The sequence below is a fragment of the Trichoderma breve genome (genome assembly GCF_028502605.1).
Source record: "Trichoderma breve strain T069 chromosome 7 map unlocalized scaffold00007, whole genome shotgun sequence".
NCBI classification, from domain to species: domain Eukaryota; kingdom Fungi; phylum Ascomycota; class Sordariomycetes; order Hypocreales; family Hypocreaceae; genus Trichoderma; species Trichoderma breve.
Genome location: NW_026611593.1, coordinates 1,037,433 through 1,053,805, shown reverse-complemented (window position 1 = coordinate 1,053,805; position 16,373 = coordinate 1,037,433). Strand labels below are relative to the sequence as shown.

The following is a 16,373-nucleotide window of genomic DNA, read 5'->3' as shown; positions in this document are numbered from 1 at the left end:
CAACCTCATCATACACGAGTAATAACGATTCTTATACAGACTTGACACAGTACAGACCATGACATCAGAGTCAATCATCCTCATTATATAATAATTATCATCAATTCATTCATTCACAAAAAATAAAAGCTATCGGAAATTTCTATTGCTACTCCTCCGCGGTATACAACAAAGTAAAATAGCAGACTGACTCCCCTCTAACAAGATATTCCAGCCCTTTACCACGCCTGCTTTACCCAAATTCATTCATTCCAGTTTCCATCACTCTTACAATCGCATCCCATCCTCTCATATCCAACATCTTACCATCCTGAGATTGGCCTCTTAGACATGCCTCTTCCCTCATTGTCTTTCTTTTTTTCCCTTTGTTGTAGCATACTTACCTTGATTCCCGTTTCCCAAAAACAAAAACAAGTGTCGGCCGTTAGCTCCTCGTCATCATGAGTACTGTTTTGTGTAGTTTACGCCTCGTCCTCGTCCAGTGGTTCAACTCGAACCAAAATCTCCTCAAGCAGCCCCTCCAAAAAGTTCCCAACGTCCCTCCCCATACCTACGGGTTCTGCTTTATCATAGTAGTCAATCTCCTTGCAAACATGTGCTAGCTTATAGACCAGTTTGCGAACTTTTTCATGAGCAGCCTCGGCTCGCTGCTGCTTCGACGACACGGTTGAACCGCTGGGCACAGGCTTGTACATATGCTGGAGCCGAATCTGCCGTCGCTTCAGAGCCTCTTCAAGCGCAGGAAAGATGACGTCGTTGAGAGCATCCAGCTCCCCGTTGGGGTTCGGAGCCGGAGGCGAAGGAAATGTTTCCAACAGTCTTGGGGAATGGCCTTGTGACCGCAACGAGGATACCGACGCTGATGGAGTAGACACTTTTGCAGGACTAGGAGCAGGAACCGGTGCAGGAGCAGGAGCAAGAACCGGAGCAGGGGCGGGTGCTGGTGCTGGTGCAGATGGAGCCGGTAATCGAGCTACTGGGGACAGCGGCACAACTGGAGCTACCGTTCGCTGCACGGTAGACTGCGGTTGAGGCTGCGGTTTTGGCGAAGGGTTTCTGAACGGTGGGATTTCTGCCACGTCCCATCTCGGTGCAATCTTACCGCTCGTTGATCGTGGCGAAACTCCATGAGCAGGCGGCACCGGCTTCTCGAACTTTTCAAACCCAGGGGGTATGGAAATCTTCTTATGCGCAGGCGCCGGGGGAGGAGGAGGTGAGGGTGTAGGCACGGGATCAGGTAGATCTATATTTAGGTTTAGTATCCCCATGTCGCGCTGCAAGTGTTCCTGAAGCTCCCGGTCGTAGTCAGGCGATGGTGGCTCCGGGTGAGAGATGGCCGGTACTGTGATAATCTTTGAAGATCTCGGGGTGGTCTCTTGAACCTCCCAACTTGTAGTCTTAATTACCACAGGACTAGGAGGCGGAGGAGCCGCTTTGGATACAAAGCCACGCTGCTGTTGAGTGGGAGTGTGTTGAGTGGGAGCGTGTTGAGTGGGTGTATATTTCCGCTGCGGGCTCGATTGCCGTGATGCTCCCGCACTAGCCGGATCCTTTGCCTTGAGCGTATCGCTTGGTTGAAGGGCCATCTCCCTCATTTTTGTCGGGCTGGATGGCTCGCGCCGTCTTTCACCGTAATCGGCAGAGTTCCGCGTGGCTCTCGTGTTAGTAGCACTTGCACCGAGCGGGTTGAGCATTGGCGCCCGGCTGACGATGCCGGTACGGTCATTGACAAGGCGGACGGTGCCAAAATCCCACATGTCTTCGTTGACTCGCGTTCTCTCCGGTGGCGCACTCTCGTGGGCATCCCATGGCTCTTCCTCGTCCGTCTTGTGTGTCGCCGCCCACCTGGAATGTCGCTCTATCAGCTCAGTAAGATATGTAGTCTTCTTTGCCTTTCGGATAAATGGATGCCGCAAAAGGTCCCTGGCCGTCGGCCGTTCCTTGGGGTCTCGCTGCAGACACAGTTCGACAAAATCCTTGAATGCTTTTGTAAAGTTTCCTTCCAGCCTCGGAGGGGGGTTTTTCGGGATGAGAAAGAGGACCTTCATGGGGTGAATATCCGCGTAAGGAGGCTCGCCGTTCGCAAGTTCGAGAGCCGTGATACCGAGTGACCAAATATCAGCCTTGTGATCATATCCAGATTGTTTAATGACCTCTGGTGCCATCCAAAACGGAGTCCCGACAAACGTGTTCTTCTTCGTCATGGTGGCCGAAAGCTGACCCGACACGCCAAAATCGGCCAGTTTAACCTGGCCGTTGGCCCCCAAAAGTACATTGGCCGCTATCCTATGGCATCAGCAAACCGATTGACCCGCGACAGCTCGTCTAGAAGAAGAGCTCGAGCCCTCACCTTTAATATCCCGATGCAATTTCTTGTCCGTGTGGAGATAGTCCAGACCCATCAGCAACTCCCTTATGATGATTGCAATGTAGTCCTCGCCCATGATACCCGGCTTCATAAGGTCGGCACAGCTCCCGCCCGCGCAAAACTCCATGACAATCCATAGCTCGGCGCCCTTTGCATAGGATCCGTAGTACTTTGTCACGTATGGAGACTGCAACTCGGACAGGATGGCGATTTCCTGGATGATGTCTTCAACCTCGTCTTCGGCATTTTCAACGTCGATGATCTTGATGGCGACAGAGCGACCGCTTCGTTTATCGACCCTAGCGGGATAACAGAAAAGCCAAAAGTCAGCAAACCCCAGTCAGAAAATAACATTTCTGGAGGCACCCGCACAGGTCATGACATACCCCTTGAACACCTTGCCAAAGCTACCACCGCCTGCGAGCACCACAGCGTTAGGGACCATCGCCAAGACACCATCTCCCCAAAACCAGCAGACTGACCAATGCAGTATTCCTTTGTGTACAGAAGCTCCGGATCCAGGGCCTCGTTGGCCTCTTCCGCATACCGATGCGGTTCCGCCATGGCGCTGCTCCGATGCCTCCCTTTGCAGCCGTGACCAAGAAGCGGGAATGCGAGATGCTGTGCTGTATTCGTATGCTATGCGCTCGTCCGGGGCCAGCTCTCGTCGCAGTTCATAAAGCCATGCACTCTACTCGCGGCAAATGCTGATGCTCGTCGCTATGAAAAAAATCACAAACCCAAGACAGACTCGCCTGCTCGGAACAATGACAATGGCGATGGTGAATGATCAAAAGGCATGTGCTAACATGAATCAAATCCACGGGTGGTTGAATGTGATGAGCGGCAGTCCCTGGGATTGGTGCATCGACCTGCTGTGGCGGGCGGTGAACCCCACTATGGGCCGCTGCGGTGCCTGTAAACTGTTTAGTATTGATTTTGCCCGGATCCCGTCGCACCGGCAACACGAGCAAGGAGAGGCATCTGACAATCTGATTAGCCAACAGGGAGCAACAAATCAAATTAACGGCCGACGACGTCACATTGGCGGCTCGACTGCGCTTGTGCATATATCGATCGACTACTATCATAAATACCAGGTAGCTCCATGCAAGAGAGTAATCATACTCGAAACTCATCTTAAAAAGCTACATGTAATTTTGCCCCAAACAAGAGATCGTCATCGCCAAAACAAATCCACTAGCCAGCCGCCTATTGTTTATCTTCCCACCAACGCCGTTGTTTCGAGGGGTTCTGCGGGGCAACACCCATCACAGACACGGCTGGGCACTAACAAACTCAATACAGCCGTGGTGGTTCTACAGCGTCACGATGGTAGTCAAAGGGATGGATACTGGGCCAACCACGGGCCGTCCAAGAAAGCTCACTGATGTCGTGTCAAAGCACTTGCATTGTCTACCTGCCCTTACTAGCAAAAGTACGACGCCGATGGGCGCCTCCAAGGGATAAAAGGAAAACTACCTAGACTTTAAGAAAAAGAAGAAGAAAACAATGAAACGAGGAGGCCTTGAGAGGGGCAAAGCACATACATGCCCAGTCCCTGCAACTAAATCCGCCATAGCCGCTTCGTAGCACACAAGTACCTCACCCGCTGTAAACAGTGGTCTCCTCCCGTATAGCAGCAGCAAATAAACCAAAGCCAATCGTCATAAGACCGGTTCGCCCATAATGGGTATTAATATCCCATGTTGTCTATATCAAGCAGATGTCCTCATTGCCATCCTGGCTACGCCCAACAGGCGTTGATCAAGAGACACGTCGCGCTCCGGCATCACGTATGTCATTCGTCATGCAATGTGAAAAAAAGGAAAAGAGTCTGCCCCAGTGTCATTACTCGTCCGTAACGAATTCTATCATCACTGTTCCTTGCTTCAAGCCGGCCTCTTCAATGGTGGAATCGAGAAGCTCGATCAAATCTTGGCCTTGGGGCATTCTCTTCAACTCAAACTTGACATCTGCCTTGCCCTCCAAAGGCTCCGCTTTGAGCCATTCATACATCGTACGAACATCATCCTGTAGGTTGAACCGTCGAATGACACGTCCGTCTGGGTGTCGAAACTGGATACGCGTTGTCGTGGCAGGATTGTTGGCGGGCTCGGTATGGGGGTTTGTGCTTGAGATCTGGTCAAACGGACTCTGTGCTTCCTGATCGCCTGATTGCTGAGGCTCCTTGGTCAGCGCATCGGGATCATGGACGCTCGGTGTTGATCCCGAGCCCGAGCCACTGGCCTCAGCCCCCGCCAGGCTATTTTTCAGAGCCATCTCCAGCATCTCCTCTTCTGTCATGCGGTCCACATCAATGACCTGGGGCTTCCGGGCCGCCGTTCTAGCGACGGGATTCTTGCTGTTTGCGGCGAGACTGTATCTGTCCAAAAACTCGGCCACTTCGGCGTGGAACTCAACAGCGCTGGGGAATGGCTTCCCGCTCCAGACCTTGACCTGTTCACCCGTCCGAGGGTCGACAATGGACACATGGGGGTAGTTGTCTGGATTTTCGTGTCCCTGATTGGGGAAATAGAATGTGATGTATTCCTCCGCGTCGGGGTAATCTTTATCCAGCTGCATGAAGATGAAGTTCTCCTTCACCAAGTCCTGAACAGCTCGATCCTTCCAGATGTCTCGATTAAGCATTTGGCAATTGAAGTCGCTCATGTCTTGCAGGTTGACCATGATCCACTTCTTATCTTCTTTACCCAATGTGCGAGCCTCATCCCATGATATGCGATACATCAGCTCGTAGGGCGGTCGGAATAGGTCCTCTAGGCGTCTAGCGTGAGCGGATGGTGCGCCGTTTCCAGACGCGGGCTCAGGCCGGGCCCCGTCATCACCCCATATCCGATGACCAAAGGGACCTCTACCTGGGGCTATCACAAGGTGGTTAGTCTATTTCTTATTTTCCTTGTCTCTCTTTTGCTTCTAGGTGGACTTACGAGGCATCTGGCGTCTCCTCCGAAGTTGCTCAAGAATAGCTGAGCTTTCTTCTTCCGACCAGGTGGAATCCGGTGCAACAAGTGTTTCTGTTGTCCTAGCAATAGGTGCCCTAACATCACCACCAGCATTTCCCGTTTCCTGGTACATTTCTGCTTGTAGACGCTTAGCCATAGCAGCATCTTCCTCCTCTTGAGCCAGCGCAGCAGCTTGCGCAACAGCAGCTCGCTCATCGTCGTCGTGATCGTCAAAATCGTCGGCGTCCATATCGTCGTAGTCGTTGTCGTCGTCATCGCTAATGTGAATCACCCCGCTGGCGTCTTCTCTGCCGATATTGGCTCTCCTGGACGCAGGGGCAGGGCGAGATGTTGAGGCGGTCGGAGGGGTGCCATGGGACACACCGGCTCCAACGAGATCTGGACTCTCAAAGTACAGCTCGATGGCACGCTGGTAGTCGCCGCCTGTTATCTCCAGGAAGCCCCGAGCCACATCGAGGTTTGCCCCGGTGATGCTAACGAAGTGGTGAATGCTCTCGTCCATGGCTGATCAAAGCCCCCCCGGTTGTTTGGTGGTTCGTTGGCTGCAGAGGCAGCTGGTGGTGGGATGTTGCGTCTGCTGTCCTCTTTAAGCAGATCTCTCGGTGTATCTTGTCGGGTCGTGCTCGTGAAGAGACGCTTGACTGGCGGTGATTGGGTCACACTTCAACGGGATCTGAGAAGCTGCAAGAAATGCCGGTCAGATTCGACTTAGTAGATGGTGCCCCACACTGGCCGCCTGGCTGAATCAGACTTGATGTGAAGCTGCCGTCGGACTCGAAGTGCAGCCGGCAGAGGAACCGATAAGAGATATCGAGGGCTGGAAGAGACAAGAGAGGTATGGGACTCTAAAATGCTGAGGTGAGGATGCGGATGGATAGTGTAGAGTTTGCGTGTATGGAGAGGTTCAAGTTCAGCACATCACCACCCACTGATAAAGTAGTTTCAGCACCTAAAGTCGGTTACTGTTACTGAACGCCACAGGCACCGCGGGCATGACGCAACATTGAACAGTTGGAGCACCACCCCGCCATCGACCGCGCAGGTACTTCCTGCGGCATCTCTTGCGGGCGGGTACCTGAACAGGCGAGAGCTTTGTACCCAATCACCGGAACAATCAATCCATCAGCCGGATCATTCCTAGCGCCGTCCGCAGGCGTCAGATGCTAATCGGTGCGGGTGACTTACCCTGCAGCTGAATAGGCAACATTGGGCTTTTGCCTTTTCCATTCTTTTAAGAGATGCATCATTGCTCTTGTGATATGATATATCACGTTAAATAAATACACAATTTTTGATGCGATGAGTAGACTATCAACGCGTAAGGGATTGGCTGGGAATCGGTAAAGTGTAGCAAGTCTTTGTCGTTGGCAACTTTCACCAACTCCAAAACGAAATCTCACTGCACTACTATGAAACCCAGAATATCTGTACCGCTATATAAAACCCTGGCCCGTTGTGATCGAAGCTGGTAGCTTTGAGTCACAGGCTCTGATGTGACGAATTTAGTATGTAGATGATATACTTGACTTTTCAGAATCTCTAAAGTAGTAACTGAGTACGCTTTGTATTATGGCCGAGAGGTGGGTAGGAGACTATGCCTCCATGCTTCGATCATAGGAAGACTAGACTACGGCTCTACTCTTCAACCATGAAAGACTTGACTCGATAGCCTATACATGCTATACCGTTCAACAGACGTGCTCCACCTCCTCCGGACGACCATCCTTCACCCCCAAATCCGTCTTCAGCGCCCTCCCAAACAACTCCAACAACACCTCAAAACAAATCTTCGTAATAGCCGGATCATACCGCCCCTTACTAAGTTCATCCCGAATAAAAGCGTGCTGAGCCCACGCAAACTCGTAAAAGCTAAACACAACACCAGCATTCCGGAGCTTCTTGCGAATCAAGTCCCGACCTTCATCCGGAACATGAGTATCCTTGATGCCAAAGATCATGGCAACTTCGCCCTTAACCTCGCTCAGCCTGTCCAGCGTGTGGTCGCTGTTTGGTGGTGCATCCTCGGAGGTGTTGGCTGCTGAGTAGGGGCCGAGGGTGCGGCTGTGGACGTCGGTTGCGAAGTAGTTGACTGAGGCGCTCACTCGAGGATCAAGCTAGATGAAACGGAGATTTGTCAACTCCATGTTCTGATGTATGAGAATCTAGAATTCCTTTTCTTACCGCAGCCCGAAGTGCCAAGTGGCCTCCTAGGCACATTCCGGTTGTCCCAATCCTTCCGGTACATGTAGGCAAGCTCAGCAGGTAGTCAACCGTCTTGTACGAATCTTCGTCGTAAGATGCCAGCGTCTAACAGTCTATATCAGCATATTTACTGTCTTGATGCTAAGAAGCAGCGCAACGTATCATTTCAATACCTTTTCGATTTTCCAGGCATTGCCCTTATCAGTTCCTTCAACGTCATAGGCCAAGGGCTCTGGGCCGGTGAAGTCATGGTAGGACGAAGGGGCAGCCACAATGTATCCTTGGCCGGCAATCTGTCGTGCGAACCGGGCAACCGGGCCCGTCACTTTTGGCGTGTCAACAGCGAACAGTCAAATCAACCATGATGAGGTTGGGCTGGGGTATAGGTGTGGCAGCTACCTTGGTAGATCTCCGAGAAGACGGCAACCCCCGGGAATCGCCTGCATAAGGTATTATTCAGTGAACGTTCCCCTGATTGGACAAGCAATGGAATCTTCGACTTACGCGTCGGGATACTGTGGAATGGTAGGGTGGAAGAGGAAGATGCCTGTACATGCGCCGTGTTGTGTTAACTCGCAGTGCTCACAATTATTGACAGCTCGCCCAACTATTATGTAGGTACAGATACAGGGAGATACGCACGCATTGTCGTCTCCTTTCCGTCCACCTTGGTCTGCACATCCGCGTAGCTCTCTTTGATCAACATTTTGCCGGCAACTGTTTGTGAGGGTCGTTGTGAGATTTGAATTAAGTTTGGACGTCTATCCGCCTGCCCTTCGATATTTGATGAGCTCAAGTCAGAAACAACCCCGCGGTTGGTTTGGTGGGGCTAAAGTGCTGTAGCTTTGTAGCTCTCGGAGCTGTACCTGAGGTCCTCAAGTCCTGTACCCAAATCCCCGCATCGCTGCAGATAACCTCTCTATGATTCTTTGTAATACTTTGTTCGTGTCACTGCTGACGCAGGTAATTCGATTTATTTCTTCAGCAACGTTTAGAATTGTAGAGGGCACGTTGCCGAGATGAAGCAAGGCTACAAACTAATAAGCAGGTAAGTCACTTTCAGTCGTAATACGTGGAAACCGCCCATATCGAACTACCACCACTCGATTTAGTAGTAAAGAAGAGACTAGCTACACCATTTGTATCACTAGAGTCAATGGAAGTTATGAATATGATTCATTCATCGAGTGGCCGTCTGCCATATCAGGTACCATCTACCTATAAGCCTCAGTAAATCATGAGGACGACCAAAACTATCATCTCGCAGCAACATTTTAGCTAGATAGAAGCAAATTCACTGTTTATACATGACATCCGATATCTCAACCACGCGCCTCCTGTAATTCCGACAGCACTCTCTGCCAACCCCTCTGTACTTCCGGAACACGTTCTTCCTCCTTGGCTTTCATCACAGCAGCCTCGAATTCGTCCATTTGTACACTCGACTTCCCAAAGACGCCACTGGTGTAGGCTTTGAGAGTTGCGGAAACTGCCTCAACTCTCTTCAGTCTCTGAGACTCAACCCCAACTTCAGCCTTGTCGACATCGAGGCTGCCGAGATATCCCTGCAACACACCGTCCTTATCCAGTGATGTCGAGTCTGCGGGGGGCTCGGATGCCGCAAGATCTTTCATGAGATCGATGACAGATTCGTACCAAACCTCTCGCTTGATCGCATTGAATTTGGGGCTCGAGAGGAAAGGCTCAAGGGCCTTGATGACTTGGCTGGCAACGGCATATGCCCGCCTATCCGACAAGCGACTGTATCCGCGTGCCACAGCCTCGAGTCCATTCTTTGCAGTCTTAATCACAGTTTCTTCCTGAGAGTCCACATCCATCTTGTTGTCATCCTTGAGATCCTCCAAGTGGGGAGACACAATGTCCACGATATCTTGCAAAAGGTCAACACTGTCTACTGCTTTGGCAAATCTCCACAGGCAGCGGAAAGCATGAACACGGTAGTCATCATTGTTTCGCTTTGCTTCGCGGAGAACAATCTTCTTCATCAGGGCTGCAATATCAGCATTGTATCTCCACAGAGATTGGCCCTTCTCGATAAAGTCAGGGAATGCTTCTAGCAGCTTCTCCTTGCCGGGGAAAGTCTTGAGAGCGAGAGCCTTTTCAAAGACGGGCCATATGGCTTTCAAGTTGGCTTCAGAAATTGCACCCGTGGTATCGCTCGCGCTGGCTACATCTGTGACCATAGCAGCAACTGTGAAAGCACCGGTGTGTCGAAGCGCCCATTGGGTGGTAGCCAAACAACGCTCAATCAGGCTGACAATCTCTGGTACATAGCGAACGACAGTTCGACTGCTGCCAGAATGTTGATCCCACACCTCTCGGAATACTTTGCTGGTGTAGTCGTCAACATCATGAGACCCAAGATAAGCAAATGGCAACAGGATTGTCTCCTGGGTGGTGAAGTGATCGGGAGATATCTTTGCGAGAGAAACGATGACGTCTGAAACCTTCTGGCGACGGACCTCATCTTCTGATTGCAAGTAAAGATTTAGCATGCGCTCCGAAAACCGTTGCTTAGCGCTGTCGGAGACGACTCTCATGATGTATGCAGACGCGCGAGCATAAGCTTGGCTAACTTCATCGTTCTTGTCCAGAACCTGCTTGCCAAGTAGTTCCAAAAATTGAGTAGAAACAGACTTGATCTCATTAGTGTGACGAGTAAAGAGGGTCGTAAGGACCCTGCTGCAGCCAATCTTGGTTGGCATTCCAATCGCAGTTTTGATAGTTGCCTCAAGGCGCGGGGCCAACTCAACCATCACGTCTTCGTCAACGAACCGCAGGATGTTGTCAATAGCTTCAGAGATGGGGGATTGGTTAACCATTTGTGATCGTATCTTATCAATCTTCTCGCGGCTATCCTCCCCAACCTGCTGATAGTAGTAGTTGATGCGGTCAGGCTCGATCGTGCTAAGAAGTCCGAGAAGCTTCGGGATCACCTCTGGGATAAATGGCTTCAGATGTTTACCACCGTGTCGCGCAATCTTGATGAGGGTGATGATGGCAAAGACTTGCACCTCTTGAACTGAGCTCTCCGCGGCCTTGTCCGACAACAAGAAGGGCAATGCTTTTTGCATCATAGCATTGGCTGATGCTTCGTGAGTTCCCTCTTCGAGCTGTCTGGCGAGAGTATTGGATAGGCTTCTGCAGAGCCTGAAAGCTGCCTCTCGGACACTTCCCTTCACATCGTCAAAGACCTTGACTGCCTTTGCCCAGATATCGCTGTAGAATTTCTCATACCGTTCGAACGGAACGCCGGTTAATAGCTCGGAAATGGCTGCGCAGCTGGCCTCTCTCATTCTCCATTCTCGGCCGAGTATGCTCTTCAGCAGCTCCTCCATGATGGCGTCAAAGTGAACGTCCATCACAGCCTTTGGATCTTTCACCAAGGCTTTCCAGATCTCGCTCATGGATCGTTGGACATTGGTATTCGGATCAAATCGATATCGGTAGAGCTTTGGATATATCTTAGGGTCGACTTCAGCATCTGAGAGGATGTTAGTGAGACCAAAGCGCCCAAAGGCTGATCTAGTGGACCATTCAGTTGCATTGGCTGCTAGAGCCATGAACTTGTAGACAAGCCCCTGGTCACCAACTTCGTTTGCGAGGCTGACAATGTCCTTGTACGAAGAAATCGAGCTACCCTCGCCGGTCGGCAATGCTCCAGGTTCAAACAACTCGGTATCTCCATCCACCTTGAGTTGCGCCGATCCTGTAAATGCAGCTACAAGATCTTTCACCAGAGCTGCTCTGAGCTGTTCATCTCCGCGTTCATGGACCAAACTAAGGCCACGGGAAGCAGTCTCTTGAACTAATTCATCCCTTGAAGGCAGAAGGCGCATAAATGCGGCCTGTGCTTGTCGGAGGCGAGAGTTTACTTCATGGAGGTCTGAACAGTACTGCAAGATACAGAAAAGCCAAATACCGGAAGCCTTCAGAAGAGATGGTTTGGTTGCTTTGCAGTCCTCGAAGAGTTTGTCCAGAATGCTTGTAAGCAGCGATTCCCGGCATTTGTTTTGGAAGTCGCGGGTTCGATATTCGACATCCACCATGAGTTTCACATAGTCCGAATCCCAGCGAGCAGTTGCAATGGTTATGGCCTCACCGACGGTGAAATGAACCTCCACTCGCTTGGTTTCATGAAGAGCAAACAGCTCCGTCAAGATGGCACCAACTGGGCCTTCTGACCACGAAGCAGGTGATTCTGGAAGTTCAGCGTCTGGTATACTGGCAGCCAGCATCCCAAGACCAATAATCGCCTTCTCATTTCCCTTTTTGGCCTTCTTGGACAGCCTTTTGATGATCTTGTCAAGAGAAGTGGCTCCGTCTTTTGGAGGGATGGCAAGTTTTGCCAGCCAAAGATGGGTAAAAGCTTCGACGGCTGCATCAAATAGAGATCCTGCAACATTCTCCTCGACGAGAATTTGAAGCGGATATTTCCACTCAGCCACAGATGCGTGGTTGTATAAGACAGATCGAGAGCAAAGATGTCCATAGGCGGCGAGGGCTCCTTCGGCAGCATTGAGATCTGGGCCAACTGCCGTCGTGGCTTTCTCAAACAAAGCATTGAGAGTCATACCCCAGTTTTGAACGTCATCAACATCCATTGTTGGATGGGCCGCCAAGATACCCAGGGCTCTCGCGCTCAAGTCCCGTATCTCACTCTTATTAGATTTGATAAGAGGAAGCAGATTGGTAACTCTGTGTTTGGTGAAATCTCCGACAATCACTCTGGGAGAAAGAGAGGCGATGTCGACAAAGCAGCGAAGACACTCTTCCGTGATGGGAGCATCCTCGAGAAAAGCGCCAACAAGACATGCATTGAGGTAGATGCTGAGATACGAAGGGTCGATGTATCGCAAGTATTCTTGAATCTTCTCCCTAGTTTTGATGTTGGTCTTTATTTGTGCGTTAAGCGTCTGCATCCAGTCGGGCTGCACCTCGAACTCGGGCAGTGCCGCGAGAAATATCATATGCTTGCAATACTGAATGATCAGAGCAAAAGCATTAATGTTGGACCCTCTGAAATTGTCATAGATACTGTCATTAGGCAGCGCTGTTACTCCAGGGCCAGGCTCATAGTCGGCAGGAGGTGCAAGATCGGGGGCAGTCTTGAAGTATTTGAAAACCATCAGTCGCCAGTCAGGCATGACAGGAGCTACCTCTCTATGAGCGGCGTAGGTCCATGGATCCAGACCTTTTTGCCCTTGCTCAATCACATCACTCCTCTCCTGATGGCGACCAGCGACAGCCATAAAATTGATCCATCGTGCATCAATGTTTGTGAATGATAGGCATTCATTGGCCCATTTGACAACTGCATGTCGAGTGCTTCGTACAGCAGGTGCCTTTTCAGAGAGAGACATATATTTGAGGAGCATATTCCTCAATTCGAGATCTTCGTCAGCAATATGTTCAGGGACATTTGCTGTAAGACTTGAAAGCGCTCCGTCAATGTTGACTACGGCCTCATTTGTTGGGTCTTCTGACAAGGCTTGGAAGAGCCAAGCAGCCAGAGCAATCCGCTCTTTGAAAGGCATATCGGCTGACCGCGCAAGCATGCCAATAGTTTCGTAACCTCTCGAGCGAAGCTGGACTTCATCGTGCGTTATTTGCTGCACAGGAACAGGCCATCCTTGGGACTCGATGTAGCTTTGCATGCTCTTAATAAGATTCGGTCCAATCGAGAAGTCTTTATTTGTTGGGCCAACTTGAGCAACCCAAGATAGAAACTGGAAAAGAGCCTTGTGTAGCTTTGTCTTCTCTAGCGTACTTGATGGTTTAAGCGCATCTGTCGAAGAATCTTGGGTGAAACTTGGCAAGAAGTCAAGATTCACCACGTTCATAATGCTCTGTGACATTGTTGATGCAATAGTGGATTTGGCAAGCAGATTAAGAATCCGCGTGCGATAGGCAGCAGGAAGCCGAGAGTGGGCCTCAAACAGCTTCTTTACTAAGTCTTCCTGTTCTAGGGAGACTGATGTTCGTTTGATAATTTCCTCTGCCATAGATGCTACTCTGGTGTCGGGGGTTGAGGAGGCGTATAATGCAGGTAGGAACTTTTCCTCATCGGTAAAGGCAGCACTGGCTAAGAATGAAACAGCCTTGGCCTTTACCTGTGAGATGTTCTGGAAGATCTTATCAGTTCCAGGACCTTCCACAGAGAAGATCTTGCTTTCATCTTCAGAGAAGGTTGGGTTTGATTCAGCCACCGTCCGGCTGGGGGTTGAGGGCCGTAGGCGTAGAAAAAGAGAGAGCATCTTGGCGAGATATTTTGCATCAGCAGGATCCTCTAAACCAATAGAAGCTCGAAGGGTCTCGTCTTCTTTGCTTCCGCGTGACGGAATGCGGACATCAATCAGGAGTTGAAGAATGATGTTGAAAAAGCTGGCAGCTCTTGGTTGGCCTTCATCCTTGGAGCAACCTTTCAGTGCGATGGGAATCAAGTCCCGTCTATCGTCTTCATCAAGACGACCAAGGCTGTGCTGAATGAGTGGCAAATCCAGCTGCTTGATGATGGCACTGTCTGTTGATTTGTACTGTTCAAGCAGTGCCTTGACAGGTAGGATGACACTGTCCAGAATTAGTAATTTGATCTCTACTTGCTATGCACAAAGATAGGGAAGCATGATGGTACCTTGGAGGCTGGATGAATGTTCTCAGCCGACTCAATAGTGTGATGACCTGAGAAGCGTTAACAAATGGAAATCTCGAGTGGAAGATAGGTGGGTAGAAGTCTTTACCTTGTTTCTGACGGCAGCGTTGGGGCTCTGTGCCTTGAGAATGATGGGGGCTAAATAGCGTCCCAGGAGGTCGGTGAGCTTAGCCTCATCATTGGCAACGGTGAGAATTCTGAATTCGACGCTTTCTACTAGCTGCAGCTCTCGCTGCTCTGGAGTCACGGTTGTCATGGCTGAAGATATCTGGAGGGGTGATGCTGGGCCGGACCAGCGGCTGGTGCAGGGGAATACCGGTGCCCAACAATAGAGGGAGAGGAGTAGGGACACTATCACAACTCAGGATGATAGTAAACAAAGTTTTGGTGATGCAGGATGTGTGTGGAATGTTGTGTGATGGTAAGAGAAAGGTTGTGGATGAAATGTGCAGAGATGGCGAGGGAAGTTTTGCTTGGGTCGAAGCTTGAGGCTTCCATCAGTGCATCATCACTTTAGGCCAGCACACTGGCGTAATGCCCATAGTAAACAATGACTAAGCAATCATGCGCTCTGTGAATGGCCACGTGAGATTAAGACAAGCTTCCTATCGAGCTCCTGGATATAAGAGGCGAATATGTTGTGCTGTAATGATTTTCTACCGCTGATATCTAGAGAAATATCGATACTATGGCATGCAAACTGTAGTTATCGTCGTCGAGCACGCTGTTGGATGCGCTGACACAAGCCACAGCCATCCAGGGTTGCTATTAGATCTGCCCGATCTCCCGAGCCAATCCTGTCAACTTAGTGGCGTGCGGAGTAGCACCGACATAAAGGCCACCAGACCTAGGCACTACTGCTTTGAAGAGCACGATTGGCATGCTTTTGATATAAAAAGAATAGGATTATGGCTGAATGTATGCTGTCTTGTGTATCAATCAGTTCCAATTCACTTAGTTGCTGACTTAATCCCACTTTGTTCTCTCAGGAGTATGTCCTATGCTGCTGACCAGGATGTGACAATGATACACAATGATTCAATGACCAGATTGTGAGTAAGCAAGAGATCGATAGACCAGTATTTCTACAAAGTACTATTGAAAACGAGGATACTATTCTCTTCTTCTTCTCAGAAAGATATGACAGACCCTTCTTCCGGGTTACGGTGGCATATTTCTCAAATGTACAATGTGATAAAACCCTCAAAGCATAAATCACCAATAGGGAAACCCGAGTCTTCAAACTCCGATTCGGCGGCCTATGTCGGCCATCAACCTGAGAGCCCCGGTTCCGACATAACAGCGGAACAATCGGGGGGCTAAAAGCGATGGCAAAGAAGCGCGGCGGTTTAGTGCGGCGGCGTCTCGACGGCCGACCGTGTCAACTTCTGGAGGCGAATTTTTTCCCTACCTTTGTGATTGGAAGTAGTCTACCATCTTCGCACTCTAGAGTCGAGCTTATACGAACCAAGCATAAACTTCCTTCGCCGTCAAATAGCAAGCATTGCAGTAGACTCTATCATATGCATTGTGCATGGGCCGGTCAGGTAAGCTGATGAAAAACTTGCGTGCGTAGGGCAGGATTTGGTGGTCATTGGATGCCGAGACCCACGATGGTCGCCAGTTACGCAAGTGATGGCCCAATGAACATTGGTCTATCCCAAACGACCCACGGTGGCCGAGTTCACGATGCGGTGGTGTATGAAAAGCTTTTGCCAAACTAACATTCATTAGGTCATGAAGCCCCGCAGTGTATAGAGACACGCCTCACCATTCTGATTGAAAAAAAGCTGCATTTACCACCATGCCGTCTAGGGATGATGCGAGATGGTGGCTGCCTTGTGTTCTGTCCATCATTTTCTCTGCATGTCGGGGAAGCTCAGAGGCCAGCTAATGGTCGAACGACCCGTGTTGTTGCCCGTCAAAGGGCGGCGACAAGCAAGAAGAGCGGTGACTTTAAATAACATCCAGAGCTGACAAGATGCATTGCCAGGCCGCTCAAGGCGAGGGGGGTGACCTTTCAGCTGGATATGGGTGAGAAGGGACGGCAGGGGTTGTGGTGGAAGATCCATGCGACGAAGGAACAAAGCTGCAAAACCGCTGCTAATCCGCTGACAATGCTCGGCCTAGGTGTCGCGGGCCG

General features: G+C 50.4%; 4 protein-coding genes across 4 annotated transcripts; all 4 read right to left on the bottom strand.

Annotated features, from left to right (window-relative positions):
• Window positions 1-461: 461 nt before the first annotated feature.
• On the bottom strand, window positions 462-2,932 carry T069G_10525 (protein kinase domain-containing protein; the record flags this gene model as incomplete). The annotated part of the gene is made up of 5 exons (XM_056177735.1): window positions 462-1,319; window positions 1,407-2,281; window positions 2,351-2,667; window positions 2,755-2,785; window positions 2,851-2,932. The coding sequence occupies 5 exons, from the start codon at window positions 2,930-2,932 to the stop codon at window positions 462-464; spliced, it is 2,163 nt and encodes a 720-aa protein (XP_056024025.1).
• A 1,287-nt stretch (window positions 2,933-4,219) lies between these two features.
• On the bottom strand, window positions 4,220-5,857 carry T069G_10524 (thioredoxin-like domain-containing protein; the record flags this gene model as incomplete). Its single annotated transcript, XM_056177734.1, has 2 exons — window positions 4,220-5,247; window positions 5,320-5,857. 2 exons carry the CDS (start codon window positions 5,855-5,857, stop codon window positions 4,220-4,222), a joined length of 1,566 nt encoding a protein of 521 aa, XP_056024024.1.
• A 1,186-nt stretch (window positions 5,858-7,043) lies between these two features.
• Window positions 7,044-8,263, bottom strand: T069G_10523 (dienelactone hydrolase family domain-containing protein; the record flags this gene model as incomplete). The annotated part of the gene is made up of 6 exons (XM_056177733.1): window positions 7,044-7,469; window positions 7,537-7,662; window positions 7,731-7,882; window positions 7,957-7,997; window positions 8,062-8,104; window positions 8,200-8,263. 6 exons carry the CDS (start codon window positions 8,261-8,263, stop codon window positions 7,044-7,046), a joined length of 852 nt encoding a protein of 283 aa, XP_056024023.1.
• Window positions 8,264-8,879: 616 nt separating this feature from the next.
• T069G_10522 (proteasome stabiliser domain-containing protein) lies at window positions 8,880-14,486 on the bottom strand (the record flags this gene model as incomplete). The annotated part of the gene is made up of 5 exons (XM_056177732.1): window positions 8,880-12,686; window positions 12,738-13,190; window positions 13,287-14,148; window positions 14,213-14,259; window positions 14,319-14,486. The coding sequence occupies 5 exons, from the start codon at window positions 14,484-14,486 to the stop codon at window positions 8,880-8,882; spliced, it is 5,337 nt and encodes a 1,778-aa protein (XP_056024022.1).
• Window positions 14,487-16,373: the final 1,887 nt, after the last annotated feature.